Here is a 15,814-nt window from a genome sequence, read left to right as displayed (position 1 = left end):
ATTAACATAAATGAAAAAATCTTTAACAAAATTTTAGCAAATTGAATCTAACAATGTACAAAAAGAATTATACACCACAGCCAAGTGGGATGTATCCCAGGTATGCAGGGCTGTCTCAACAATTTGAAAATCAGCAAATGTAATCAATCACGTCTATGTGATCACATGATCATATTAATAGATGTGGAAAAATCATTTGATAAAATTCAGCAGCCATTCATGAAAAAAAAATCTCAGCAAACTAGGAATAGAGGAGAGCTCCCTCAACTTGATAAAGAACATCTACAAAAAACCTAGAGCTAACATTGTATTTCATGGTGAGAAACTAGAAGTTTTCTCTCTAAGATCAGAAACACGGCATTGATTGTGATTCCCCTCTCACCACTCCTTTTCAACATCAAAGAAATCTTAGTTAATGCAATACACAAGAAAAGGAAATAAGAGGTATACAGATTGGAAAGGAAGAAATAGAACTGTCTTTGTTTTCAGACAGCATGATTGTCTGTGTGGAGAATCCAAAAGAATTGACAAACTCTTGGAACTGATTAGTGATTATAGCAAGTTTACAGGATGCAAGGTTAGTGTATAAAAATCAACTGCTTTCATTTATACCAGCAATGAATAAGTGGAATTTTAAACTAAAAACACAATACTATTTACATTAGTACCCTCAAAATTAAATACTTAGGTATACGTCTATAATAACTGTCCCTGACTTACAAAGGTTCAACTTAAATGATTTTTTTTGACTTTACGATGGGTTTATTGAGGTATCAAATGCATCTTCTACTTAAGAAATTTTGTACTTACAACAAATTTATCGGGGTGAAATGCCTTTGCAAGTCAAGAACCATCTGTATGTATGAGATCTATATGATGAAAACTGTAGAATTCTGATGAAAGAATCAGAGAAGAATTAAATCAAAGAACAACTAAATGAGCACTTACCTCATTTATTTCCCTTCTCTTTGGGTCACAATCCTCTGCTTCCTGTTGCCTAATATCCTAAATCAGTTTCTCCTTTGTTTTGTCCAGTTTTCTTGTTGTTTGCTGTGGCAGATAAAATGTGGTCCCAGTTACTTCATCACAGCCAGGGCAGCAGTCATGAATTTTATTGTTTTACAAATTTGCACATTTATTTTGAAGTAAAATACAGATATTTTCAAGTATGAATGTTCTGTAAATATTTTAAATTAAATATAAATATTTGTTATAAATTGTCTAAATATTTTTGCTGGTAGGATGGTGCAGAATTTTACCAGGCTGGCCATGACTAGATTCATAGTGTTGCATGAAAGGGGACTCCATCCAGACCCCAAGAGAGGGTTCTTGGATCTTGCGCAAGAAAGAATTCAGGGTTGAGTCTGCAAAGTAAAAGCAAATTTATTAAGAAAATAGCAGAATAAAAGAATGGTTACTCCACAGACAGAGCAGCCCCGAGGGCTGCTGGTTGCCCATTTTTATGGTTATTTCTTGATGATATGCTAAACAAGGGGTGGATTATTCATGCCTCCCCTTTTTAGACCATATAGGGTCACTTCCTGGTGTTGCCATAGCATTTATAAACTGTCATGGTGCTGGTGGGAGTGTAGCAGTGAGGATGACCAGAGGTCACTCTCGTCGCCATCTTGATTTTAGTGGGTTTTGGCCAGCTTCTTTACTGCAACTTGCTTTATCAGCAAGGTCTTTATGACCTGTATCTTGTGCCTACCCCCTATCTCATTCTGTGACTTAGACTGCCGTAACCTCCTGGAAATGCAGCTCAGTAGGTCTCCACCTCATTTTACCCAGCCCCTATTCAAGATGGAGTTGCTTTGGTTCATACACTTCTGACAATAGTGTTCCAAGAGGGTTCAAATAGATGCCTACAAAGCTTTTGAATAGAAAGTACTGCATAATTTTCTGAGCTTTATGCCATGTTTCAAGAATCTGGGAAACATTCTTGCTTTCTTTCATCCTAAAACAACTATTTTATTCAGACACTTACGCTATTACATTTTAAAGATATTTGAAGATTTTAAAGACATAGCTATTATATTTTAAAAATATCATTGTAAGATCTGAGTTTGCCTTAAATATAAATATTCTAGACAAATCTCTTAATTTTCTTCTCTCCAAATCACCTTCCTGGAAATCATGAATGCCTGAACCTTCACCATTAATGGTAGGAAATGGAAAATAAAGGAATGAAGGACTTTTTAAAAATTGAGGCATAATGCAAAGAAAAGGGTAGCACATTAAGATAATTACCAACCATGGACACTTTTGTAAATTGGTCGTATTTTCCCCCTTTCTAATTGAGTTTTAAACCCAAGATTTTGTTAGGAATTACACAGGAAAAGTGAACCAATACATTGGGCTCTTTAATAAGGAGAATGATCTGAGGAAGCAGCCCTAGAAAAACAGATGAGAACTGAGTACTGTCTGGAGGAGGATGGGCACAACCAATCAGAAATGGCAACAGTGAGAAAGAACCAAAGATGGAAAGAACAACCACCAGTACTACTACTACTATTTCTACTACTACTTTGCTCACTTCAAAATTGTGGTTTCATCCTCTTCTGTTATATATTTGTTCAGGTTATGCTGCTGGTAGTTGTTTGAAAATTGTGTTTCTATATACAAATGATAGCTATAAAAATAAGACTTGGTTTAAAATAACTAAGCCTTCCTTTAAGCAGGGAAATGAAATGTACACTCAGTACCATCTTGATACTAAAACTGTTCAAAAAATGCTTTAGGGACAGTTTGCCTGATAAGTTAGCCACAAATTTTCAACCACGATAAACTAGAGCTGTTTAGATTTATATAAGAGGGGTTCAGGAATTCAGGCAGCTATGATTTAGGCTCAAGTAACTGTTAATGGTAAAAACCTCAAAGGTTGATCAATTAATTTTATTCCTTCGGTTACTCTTATTCTCCAAAGTACTGATTTTACTTTCTTTAGCTGTTAGCAAGTTCCAGAAGTGTTTCTGTATTACAAACTGGCCTCATTTTAAATTCAGCTTTGGCAGTTTCGAGTGGGTCCTGATGCTTCCTGGAGTCCTGGGACGCATACTGGATTTCTCTCTTTTCCCTTTCCTCCTTATTTTAGATGACTATTTTATGCCTTCCTTCACTTCTGAAATTTCCCAAAGATGTTTCCTACCATCCTCATGCTCAGCTGATGAATCTTTCTTCCTGCTTTGTAGAGATAATGAGAGCAATTGGAAGCTCCCATCGCTGTTCCTGGGGAATCATTTGCCTGGACTTCCAGCAAAGGCCATCTCCTCCCCTCGTGCTCGAGGTCCCACCGCGTAGTAGTTGGCTTGGGCTGCCGTAACAGAACACCACAGACTAGGTGGCTTAAAACATGAAAATTCATTCTCTCACAGCTCTAGAAGCTAGAAGCCCAAGATGAAGGTGGTGTCAGGATTGCTTTCTGGTGAGGCCTCTCACTGCATTCTTACTGTTTCTTTACAAGGCATTTCCTGTGTGTGTGTACAGAGAGACAGGCAGAGAGAGATAGGTGTCTCTTCCTCTTCTTATAATGACACCCATCCTCTTGGAGTAGGGTCCCACCCTTACGACCTCATTTTACCTTAATTGCCTCGCCAAAGGCCCTATCTCCAAATACAGTCAAATTGGGGTTTAGGGTTGCAACATAACATAGGAATTTGGGGAGGACACAGTTCACTCCATGACATATCCCTCCCCTTAACTCAAGGACATGTCTCTAGGAAAGCTCTGGCATCATCTGGTTTTTCCCCCCCTCTCTACTGCTAGATCTTTCCTATCAGCCTACGAACATGCTGTTAATTTCCTCAGCTTACCAAAAAAACAAAACAAATCATCTCTCAATTTACCCATTTCTCGGGTAGCTTCCATCTCATTTCTCACCTTCCTTTATAATAAAATTCTGAACAAATTCCAGTGCCTCTCCTCTCTGAACTTCCTTTAATCCAGCTGTCATGTCTCCCACTACAACAAAATTTCTTTTATCCTTATCACCAGTGATCTCCATGTTGCCAAACTGATGTGATCAATTCTCAGGCCTCACTTTCTATGGCCTCCCCATAGCATTTGACACAGCTGAGTAGTCCTTGAAACACTTTTCTTCACTTGGCTCAGGATGACATATTATCCTGATTTCTTTCTTTTCTTTCTTTCTTTTTTTTTTTTTTTTTTTGAGACAGAGTCTTGTCAGGCAGGCTGGAGTACAATGGCATGATCTCAGCTCACTGCAGCCTCCACTTCCCAGGTTCAAGTGATCCTCCTCCCTCAGCTTCCCAAGTCACTTGAATTGCAGGCACCCGCCACCAGCTAATTTTTTTGTATTTTTAGTAGAGACGGGGTTTCACCATGTTGGCCAGGCTGGTCTCGAACTCCTGACCTCAGGTGATCCACCTGCCTTGGCCTCCCAAAGTGCTGGGATTACAGGCATGAGCCACCAGCCTATCCTGATTTCTTGACTCTCTGGCTATTGCTTCTGTTTCCTCCTCATGTCCCAGCCTCCTAACATTTGCAGGCCCAGGGCTGAGTATACCTAGACCTCTGCTTTGTTGTGTGTATACCTGGGATCTCATCCAGTATATACACTGGAAATCTTGGGATCTTATCCAGTAGCATGGTTTCACACACCCTGTATAAACTGATGACTTCTGAATTTGAAGTTTTAACCTAGACCTTAAACCATAAACTAGAGACTTGAATACCCAAATACTTCAATACTGCACATTTAATAGGCATCTCCAGGTTTAATAAGTACAAACTGATCTCTTGATCTTCTCTACAAAAACCTATTTCACCTATAGTTTTTCCCATGTTAGATAATGACAACTTCATTCATCTAATTGCTTAGGACAAAAATCTTGAAGTCATCCTTGACTCATCTCTTTCCATTATACAGTATATCCAGTTGGTTCTACTTTCTAATTTTTCTCCGAATCTGACCCCTTCTCACCACCTCCTCTATTGCCATCCTAGATTATTTGCAGTACCCTCCTAACTGTCTTATTGCTTCAGTCTTGCCCCAAACAAAAGCTGGAGTGGCCCTATTAATACCTATGTCAAATCATGTATTTCTCCTACACTGAAACCCTGAAATGGTTTGGGTGTGTGTCCCCACCCAAATCTCAGGTCAAATTGTAATCCCCAGTGTTGGACTGTGAGGCCTGGTAGGAAGTGGTTGGATCATGGGGGCGGATTTCCCCCTTGGTGCTGTTCTTATAACAGTGAGTGAGTTGTCATGGGATCTGGATGTTTGGAAGTGTGTAGTATCTCCCCACCTCTCTTTCTCCCGCTCTGGGCATGTGAAGATATGCATGTTTCACCTTAACCTTCCACCACGATTGCAAGTTACCTGAGGCCTCCCCAGCCATGCTTCCTGTATAGCCTGCAGAACCATGAGACAATTAAACCTCTTGTCTTTATAAATTACCCAGACTCAGATATTTCTCTTTTTATTATTTGTATTTGTATTTTTTTTTTCTTTTTCAACTTTTATTTTAAGTTCTGGGGTACATGTGCAGGATGTGCAGGTTTGTTACATAGTAAACATGTGCCGTGGTGGTTTGCTGCACAGGTCAACCCATCACCTAGGTATTAAGACCAGCATGCATTGGTTATTCTTCCTGATGCTCTCCCTCCCTGCAACCCTTACAGGCTCCAGTGGGTTCCGTTCCAATGTGTCCATGTGTTCTCACCATTCAGCTCCCACTTACAAGTGAGAACGTGCGGTGTTTGGTTTATAGCAGTGCGGGAATGGACTAACACAAACCCCTTCAGTGACTCTGTTTCACTGATCTTAAAAGCCAAATTCCTTACAATGACATTCAACGCCGTGCAGGACCTGGTTCTCTCACAGCCTTGTGTCGTCTGAGGGAGCCAATGTTCCACTGGTTGCACTGATCCAACCACACTGGCCTTTACTCTGATTTTTTTTTTTTTTTTTTTTTTTTTTGGCGAGAGAGGCTTGCTGTGTTGGCCAGGCTGCAGTGCAGTGGTGTGGTCTTGGCTCACTGCAACCTCTACCTCCTGGTTCAAGTGATTCTCTTGCTTCACCCTCCTGAGTAGCTGGGATTACAGGTGTGCACTACCACACCTGGCTAATTGTTGTATTTTTGGTAGAGACAGGGTTTCACCATTTTGGCCAGGCTGATCTCGAACTCCTAGCCTAAAGTGATCTGCCTGCTGCAGCCTCCCAAAGTGCTGGGTTACAGGTGTGAGCCACTGCTCGCAGCCTCCATACTGTGTCTTGAACATGCTGTGCATGCCTCTGCCTCAAGGCCTTTGCGCTGATTCTTCCTTCTGCCTGGAATGCTCTTTCCCTAGAGATTACCCTCATCCCCTACAGGTTTTTGTTCATACGTCAACCTCTCAGGGAGGCCATCTGTTACTTCAGTATTTTTAAAATTATAAAGTAGCCCCTAACTTCTATCACTTCCTCTCTCTCTTTCCTGATTGATATTTCTCCATAGCACATGCACCATATAACTTTTCAAAGTTACTTTGTTTACTCTCTAGATGTTTCATAAACATAGAGAGGGATTCTTGGCTGTTTTGTTCATTGCTATTGTCCAGCTGCCTAGCGTGTGTGAATGAATTGGATATTTAGTTATACAGGAGCTTCACTGGGTTTGTGAGATTTGGGGACTGGCCATAAGCTCTTGAAGCGTAGCTGCCACCAAGACACAGGCTTTCCTGCGTGAATTATTATCCGTGACTCCAGCATTTTTAGGGAAAAGTAACCTCATCTTTATGACACTAGAATTAATTTTCAGATTTTCTAGTGGGTGAATATTTTTAAAGCACTTAGAACAGTGCCTGGGACATGGTATGAGCTCTTAAGTGTTTATTTTAAAAGCAACAAATACTTTATTAAGCACTTTGTGACCAAAAAAAATAGCGACAGAATGTGAGCCAAGACAAATAAACCTCAAGAGGTTCAGAGTATCCCTAACTCTGATGGAGAGCAGCTTTAATCATCATAGAGCTGGAGTCAAGTCTGATGACTTACTAGTCACATGCCTCTATTCTGGAAGAAGCAAAACTACCCTGTGTACTCGATGGGATTATAGATACAAAGAGATTTATGGAATGAACTCTAAAGAATTGGTTTTAAACTTAAGTCCATAAAAAAATGGTTATGAAAGGAAAACTTCAGAGGTACGGACTGAGGCGATAGAAGAGGAAAAAGACTTGTATGACATCCACTCATTCATTAGACGAACAATTATGCCCCAAACACTATGTTAGGGGCTAGGAGCTGCCTTCTAGGATCTCATAATGTAGTAGGAGAGAGACAGATTAACCAACAGTGACCAATTCAGCCTTAGTACTGCCCAGAGGTGAGCCCAGAGTGGGCCGTGAGCATTGGATTGCTTCCTCATCCTATTTGTGATATGAAAATAAATCAGTTGCTTCCAACTAAAGGTAGTTGGAACAGAGCTCACCTGTTTTTATCTCTGCTCCCTGTGGAAGTCCCATCAAAATGAAAGTGATGAAATTGAAAAAGGCATGAACCAGTAGTTTTTAACCTCAGCTGAACTTTTGAAATAGCAGCAGAGATTTTTAAAAATCTTAGTGCCCAGCCTGTAGCCCAGACAAATTGAATCAGAACCTCTGCAGATGAGACTCAGGTATCAAGATTTTTGTGCTATAATTTTTTTCAAAGAAAATAAGAGACAACCTTACACATAAGAAATCAATAGCATTGAGAACTTGAAAAAGGCTGGGCCTGAAATTAACTTAGCAGAACTAAGAATCCTAAAAACTGAACAATTTCTGGGGGAAGGGAGGCTTGAAGGATACCAATTAGAAGCAGCAAGATCTTTCCCGTGGTAGAACTTTGGGAAGGTTCGGGAATTGGAGAGACTGGGTATGGAATGAAATGAAGACCTGGAGGATTGGTTGAAAGTCTGTATTTGGAGCAAAAGGCCCAGATTTTATCCCAAGACTGCCCCTATCCCTCCCCCTGGTTTGCTCTCTGGAGATATGGAATGAGAAAGGGCCTCAGGTATAGTTGAGGGGAAATGTGAGGCTGGCCTTGCACTAGAGTCACTCTCCTGAACACCTCGATGTCCTTCTGAAAATACTGGCCGTCAGATTTGTGCTGCCTGGCAGGAAACGGGAGGATGCAGCTCTGGGCAAACTGATCCAAGAGGGAAATCCAGTCAGATGCTGGCATGAGAGAGTGCAGGCCCCTTTGTAGCACACCCTGTGGTGATTCCCACCCATCCACAAACCCGTCCACATGCAAGATTCTTCTATACAGCTTTGGAGGCCTCATTTTGAATAAGAAAGGACATCAAAGATCACCAGATATTTGAGGAAAGTATCTGAAGTGAAAGACAAAGACCAAAACAGACAGGTGAAAGTAAATAAACAAAGGGAACTCAGGAAAAAAAAAAAAAAAAAAAAAAAAAAGCACATTCTACTGAGCAGAAAAAAATTAAAATATATGTGTAGATAGATAGATAGTTATAGACATATAGACAGATAGCTGATGGATGGATGGATGGATGGGTGGATGGATGGATGGATGAAAGGAAGGATGGATGGATAGATAGATAGATAGATAGATAGATATCAGGACTATATTGCAAGGCATGATGCAGTGCTCTCACTGGTGGAGCACCTGGGCTCTGCAGCCAAAGTGTGAGTTTCTGTCCTGGCTTCATCACTTCCTAGCTGTGTGATGCTGGGCAAGTTACTTACCCTCTCTGTGCCTTAGTTTTCTCATCTGTAAAAAGAGGGATGATGATGATGATGCTGTTCAAATAACAAAAAGGAACTGTTGGAAATTATGAACATGATGGCAGAATATAAAGTTTTAGGGAAAAGTTGAGGAAATTCTAAGAATAATCAAAAAGACAAAGAAATGGAACATAGATACAACAAGAAAAAGAGACACTAAACCTAAGAGGTACAAAATCAGAATTGCAGGGAGAGATATACACAGGGAGAGAGACAGACGGACAGACAGAGAGACAGGAAATAATGAGAGGAATGACCAACCTTTCCCAGTAGTGAAGGAAGCGAGTTCAGACTGAAAGAGCCTCTTCAGTGCCCGCATGATTGATGGGAAAAAGACCCAGTCTAGGGCACGACACGGTGACATTTTTAAACACTGACGATGAAATAAAGATCCCAAAAGTTTCCAGAGAGCAGAAAACAGATCACATAAAAAGAATTGGAACTTGAGTGGCAGAGGGGATAACCAAGTTCTAAGCAATGTGGACTGATTCTGGAAAGGCCACCCTATTTCCAGGACATAAAACTTGTTTGATTTAGATACATTTGTCACTATAAAAAGTAGCTCTTATGCATTTGGCAGAGTCGGGGCTCAACTCTTTGCTCAGTGATTCTCAAAATCCCATCTCTCCTTTGTCCAGAAGCATCGATTTCTTTTATTTTTTAATTAATGTGAAAAAGTATTAAATTTACCTTCCTTTCCTCTTCCTCTACTTCCCTCTCCCTTCCCCTTGCCCCTCTTGTTTCTTCTCCCTTTCCCTTACTTTACCTTCTGAGCCTTCATACTTTTGCTGCGTCTATTTCTGTCTCTCTTTCTCCGTTTCTCTTTCTATCCACAGAAGTCTTATGTTTGTCTAATAATTGGCAGAAGAGATCTTTTTTTTTTCTCGCTTTTTAAGCGATGAATAGTTGGCGTCACATCAAAGACAAGCCCTGTGGTTTTCTGGCTGCCCCAGAAGGGCGGTGCAGCTGGCAGGCATCCCAGCTGCCTGGTGATAGGCATGTGGAAGAGATACCAGGCTCACAGGTCACTGTGTATGTGTTCATGTACGTGTGTTTTTCAGGCCAACAGCAGGCTGAAGCAGATCGAGAAGGAATACACTCAGAAGCTTGCCAAATCTTCACAGGTAAGCAACATTAAAAGAAAACCAGGTAAAACCAAAACAAAAATGAAACCTCCACATAAAACCTTTGTACAAGTTAAACTTCATTCTTTTCAGTTTTTTTGTGAAATGGTATATTTTTATGCGTATACAAATAAACAGAATATGGTTTTAATATTTCAGTCATTAAAAATCAAGAAAAATTAGGCATATTTAACCACTTGAAACAACACACACATGCGCGCACGCGCGCGCACACACACACACACACACACTCAGATGTTGTAAAACCAGCCTGTACACTTGAACAAGCCCAGGCTGAAACATACTTCACAAGGACAGGAGATACACACCTACATTTGTGATGTAAGCAGTTTGGTACTATCTGTGCTTTTTTTGTAATATTCCATTTTGCTCTACCTAAAGCCTTCTTCAAACAAAATTCAAAATGACAAATAATTCTAGGTTAAGTCTGCAGCTCAACTGTTGACTCCTTTTGGGAAAAAGAGAATTCTAAGTCCCTACATCCATAACTTGCTATTTGTACTTACTATTGTAGTTTTAGTATAAGAAAGGCCAATAATTGAATGCCTGTCTCTACTTGAAATACGATGCTCAGAGTACTTTTTCAGCATAAGTCGTTACAGTGATATCCAATAGTATCATTTAAGGAACTCCAAGTATTCCTTACTTGTGTAAGTGATTCTAGAACAAATAAATACTACTTATCTTTACTTTGCAGGTAGGTAGGTAAGTTAAGCCATTTGGTTTTGTGAGCATATCTAATGATTGGTAAAACAAGCTTGTCTTCATATTTTTTAATATATACAGTGGTATTTGGTAGTAAACTAGAATTTACCATACTACCACATACTGCCACATAATAGTAGTAACAACAACAAAACAATAATAATATCTAATGTTCATGGGGCACTAACCATGTTGACTCATTCAGTCTTTCACAATAACTCTGGAATTAGGAACTATTATTGGTGCCATTTTTCCATTTGCGAAAACTAAGATTCAGAGAGATAAGATCACATAAGTTGGCAAGTAACTAAGCCAGGACCCAGTCTGGATCTGACTTCAAAGTGGAAGTTCTTAACCTTAACATTACCAGCCTGGTCCAATCCCTTCCTTTTTTTTTTTTTTCCCCCCAAGACGGAGTTTCGCTCTGTCGCCCAGGCTGGAGTGCAGTGGCGTGATCTGGGCTCACTGCAAGCTCCACCTCCCAAGTTCACGCCGTTCTCCTGCCTCAGCCTCCCGAGTAGCTGGGACTACAGGCGCCCGCCACCATGCCCGGCTAATTTTTTGTATTTTTAGTAGAGACAGGGTTTCACCGTGTTAGCCAGGATGGTCTCAATCTCCTGATCTCATAATCCGCCTGCCTCAGCCTCCAAAAGTGCTAGGATTACAGGCATGAGCCACTGCGCCTGGCCCATCCCTTCCATTTTTAATATGACAAAACTTTGGTGATAGTTATAAAATTTCATTTTTTTGTTTGTTTTTGAGACAGAAGTTTCGCTCTTGTCGCCCAGGCTGTAGTGTTATCACATGGTCTTGACCCACTGCAACCTCCACCTCCAAGTTGGCTTCAGGCGATTCTCCTGCCTCAGCCTCCTAAGTAGGTGGGATTACAGGCACACATCCCCACACCCAGTTAATTTTTTGTATTTTTAGTAGAGGCAGGGTTTCACCATATTGGTCAGGCTGGTCACAAACTCCTGACCTCGGGTGATCCGCCCTCCTCCCAAAATGCTGGGATTACAGGCATGAGCCACCACACCTGGCCTAAAATTTCAGTTCTATGAATTCACATCCCATTAGAAAAGCAAAAAGTCTTTGTCCAAATGAAGAGTCATATGTGTTTGTGTAAGAAATGATAATTATGTCTTGATTGCCATTATTCCAGCCCTTCCTTGAGGAAAGAACATGGAGAAATATCCTTTTAATCCACCGAAAAAGATTCTTGCAATCAAAAGAAATCTATTTAGGCCAAAAGTTAAAGTTTAAATTAAAACATTAAAAATCCCCAGTTGGCATATCCTAACATCCTGCTTATTTCGCTTTATGTTAAATGAGGGAAACAGACCGAGAGTGAGATATAAGATAGCTAATAAAAATGCCTGAATAATGAGAGTGTAAACAGGAGTATTTATCTAAAGGAATGTATGAAGAAGCCTGATTAGTTGATATTAAAACAAATTAAATATAAGTTAATGCAGAAGAAAGCCTGAGCTCTGGAGTCCAGCACCCCTGGATTTGAATACCAGCCCTACCACTTCCATGACCTTGAGCAAGTTACCTGCCCTCTTTGGAATTCAGTTTCCTCATTTGTCAAATAGAGGAGCAGTACACAACCTCATAGGATGGTTTTAACTATTAAGTAAAACAATGCCAAAAATGTGTTCAGTATAGTGCCTAGTACACACTAAAGCACTTAATGAATGTCAATTATTATAGTATCAGCACTAAAATTGCCATAGAGAAAGAGGAAAGGAGGGAGGGAAGAATGAAAAAAAGTTTGGAAGGTGGAACAGATTATTGCTTCAGACACCATGTTTTTGGGTGTTCACAAATTGATAAAATCTCCCTGAAAAGCTTGGAGAGGCATAGGGTTGCTAACTGTTTTCCCAAGGAAAGACTTGAAGGTGGAGAAGGAAAAACCAACTAGTAACAACTACCATACACTATTACCATCATTTCATTAATCAAGGGACAGCGCAACACCAAAAAAATCTTAGAAAGGGTGTAATATAATAAAAGATAGTCCATCCTTTTCATAAAAGTTAGGATGATAACCTTACATTGATAATATTTTGTTTGCCAACTTCTAAATATTTATATCTGTGAAATGGCATTTGAGAAGCATTAGTCTACAGTGCCAGTCAGTTCAGAGAAGCATGTCAGATTATTTAAAAATGAGCATTATAAAACAAGACTGTGGATTGGATCTCTCCATATTTAAGTGATAGTTTGTTGGAATCTCTAACTCATATCTCATTAAGCTGATGAGAACACTAAAACCAAAGCTGCTTAACTCTGTTGGGTTTTCAAAAATCCCTCTCTGAAAAAAAGAAAATGAATGCATTAGTAATGAATGTGTTGGTACCTCAGAGAGCATAAGATTAAATTTGGAAAATATTTTAAAGATTTTCCTCCTTTAGAGGAAGCTGCTTACTTTTCACAATTTTATCAAGCCTTTAGGACCTAATAGAGCATGTACATTGAACCCTTGGCACACCTGAGGACTGTGCCCGTTCTGAGATCTGCAGCACTCACCCTCGCCACCACTGCAGTGTTTGCATCATCTCTGGGCATGCCCCCAAATATCATTTCCATCAGAATCACATATTTTTTAATCTTAATAAAAGAATGCAGATGATGCAAACACTGTGGTCGTGATGAATGCTGGAGTTTACTCCTCTTAAAACATTGAAATAATAAGTGATTATATATTTACCTTGTCTCTTCAATATTAATACAGTTTTCCTCACTCAGCCCAGTCATCTAGTGGCCATTTTTCAAGGAAAGATACTGCCATTTTGCCAGAATGTCCACAGTTAGAAACATGGGCAGGACTGAAGTTTGAATGCTAGTTGAGCTTGCCTGCTGCCGAGGGACGAGTGTCTCCTGCCGCTGCCCCACACTGCCCAACACCTGAGGCGTATTAGTAGCTGGGACTATTCCACATGACCCCTGTGCCCATCTCTGTGCCAGCCTCCTGGGGGCCAACCCAGAATGCACGGGGCATCCACTTATTTTATGAGAAGCTTCAGTGTTCACCTAACCTTCCTAAGCATGGCTTCTTAAGTGGCATGTCTTCTCTACTGTATCATGTTTTAAAGAAGAGTTTTGTAAAACTCTCAAACTGTACTACAATCTGAAAAACAATAGAATGAGTTGAAGATGAAATCCTAACCCCTATTTAGGATCCTGTTTGTTTGGTTTTTTTTTTAAGACGACTAACATTTTTGCAAAGCATTAATTGCTTAACAATTATTGTTAACTATTATTAACTATTATGACTTTCATGAGTTCGGGTGCTTACGCCATCAGCTCAAAATAGCTCTCCTTTTGTTTCTGAAAATACTAATTTTTAATATCCATATGAAAATTATCTAATCCACTTCTTTCGTTGAAACTAATGCAGTATAAACATTTAGTTGAGTGGTAGCATTTTGTTTATGGTTTTAAATTATGATTCAATCAAAACTGGAGGGTTTTCATTATGATTGTATATATTAGCTTTCATTTTTCTTAGAACCTTTTTTAAACATTATTATTCTACAAGAAGGGTAGGTTAACTGAATACAATTTGCCAGGTGATGGTTTTTTATTACTTACCCCGATTATAGTTCTACTACTTAAACTGGGTGCCAGTTATTATATACACTGAGCTTAGGAGAAAGTAGTCCATTTTCTTATACTCTAGGTCTATGACCAGTAGAGTTTTGTTCCTTACCTGAAGCATGTTAATCTGATTATTATGATTATTTCTCAATCTTAAAGTATTAAATCTTGTTTTTTAAATTATCCTTATTTTAGTTACTGTTCCATATCCATATCACCTGTGAGTCTATTCAACCAAATAATTTATCTATTTATCTAGCCAAGTTGTTTCACCTGAAGTGTTTTAACATTCTCCCCCTTATGTCGCCTTCCTGAGTTTTAAAAATAGCTTTCCAAAAATAATCTCATTATTTCCCCCAAAGGAAACTCTCCTTGTTCCCCCAAAGAATATAAGGTTTTATTTTCCACACAAAAGCAAGCATGTCCTTCTTAGAACGTCCTGGACTTCACTTGTAGTCCCTTCCAAAACCTGCATTTTTTTCTTTCTTTCTTTCTTTTTTTTTTTTTTTTTTGAGATGGAGTTTCACCCTTTTTGCCCAGGCTGGAGTGAAATGGCACGATCTTGGCTCACGGCAGCCTCCGCCTCCCAGGTTCAAGTGATTCTCCAGCCTCAGCCTCCTGAGTAGCTGGGATTCCAGCGTGTGCCACCACGCCTGGCTAATTTTTTGTATTTTTAGTAGAGACAGGGTTTCGCCATGTTGGCCAGGCTGGTCTCGAACTCCTGTGGGCTCAGGTGATCCGCCCACCTCAAAACCTGAATTATTTTGTCCTAAATGTTCTGAAAATGAGAAATATCCCAGTTCCATGGCCTTTGACTGTTTGAAGTATCCCAGTATATTTTTATCTTTATTCTTTGGTCAGTTACAAGCTAGTCTCAATCTCAGTATTGTTTTAAGAAAAAAATACTTTGTACTTTAAAAATATATCGCATGACTGCGGTTGTGGATATATGAATCTATACATGTGTCACACTGCACAGAACTAAACACACACACACACCCTGTCTCTCTCATTCTCTCTCTTGCCCTTCTTCTCTCTCCAGAATTAAACCCACTTCTACAAAGTTATAGTTTACTCAGCTTAAAACATTGAAATAGTAAGTTGTTTGTTACTATCTGGTCCCATGTTCTCATAAAAGATCAATCTTAAATTTCATAGTAGGCCAAGGAAATCTGACTCGTTTTTATCCCTGGCTCCTGTGGCTCTGTGACTGTGAGTTGACTGTTCTGCGCATCAATTTTTGACATTTACTGTGAGAATTTAACCTTTCCTGTTTCACAGAAGTGCTATGAGAATTAATTGAATTGATGCCAGAATGAAAACAATATTTAATCAAAATTCAGAAAATGTATGAAAAACATCTTCATTCGCAGTAAATGAATGTTTCCACTCATAGCAGAAGGCTCAAGTTTGCATGTAATAATATTGACATTGCTATTATATATTTTGTCATTTCACAATATTTGATTATTGACAAATTCTAAGTGTCAAACTTTGGTACAGTGAATTTGCTCACTTCTCAAAGCATAAATACTCCATATTTTATTGTCAAGATGCTACTATTTATGTCAGTAGTAACAACTAGTATTTCTATAGCATTTGGCTTCTAGGGGACTCCAGACAGT

At 39.5% G+C, this 15,814-nt stretch overlaps 1 protein-coding gene across 7 annotated transcripts in view; it reads left to right on the top strand.

Annotated features, from left to right (window-relative positions):
* Positions 1-15,814, top strand: part of CEP112 (centrosomal protein 112) — a 542,833-nt gene that overhangs the window by 417,309 nt on the left and 109,710 nt on the right. For all 7 annotated transcript variants that reach the window (XM_025362280.1, XM_025362276.1, XM_025362279.1 and 4 more), the window contains one exon: positions 9,798-9,860. In XM_025362280.1, the coding sequence (XP_025218065.1) occupies positions 9,798-9,860 (63 nt within the window). The remainder of the gene's footprint in view (positions 1-9,797; positions 9,861-15,814) is intronic.

The sequence above is a fragment of the Theropithecus gelada genome, chromosome 16 (assembly GCF_003255815.1).
Source record: "Theropithecus gelada isolate Dixy chromosome 16, Tgel_1.0, whole genome shotgun sequence".
In the NCBI taxonomy this organism is placed as follows: Eukaryota; Metazoa; Chordata; class Mammalia; order Primates; family Cercopithecidae; genus Theropithecus; species Theropithecus gelada.
This window is presented reverse-complemented; position numbering and strand designations above follow the sequence as displayed.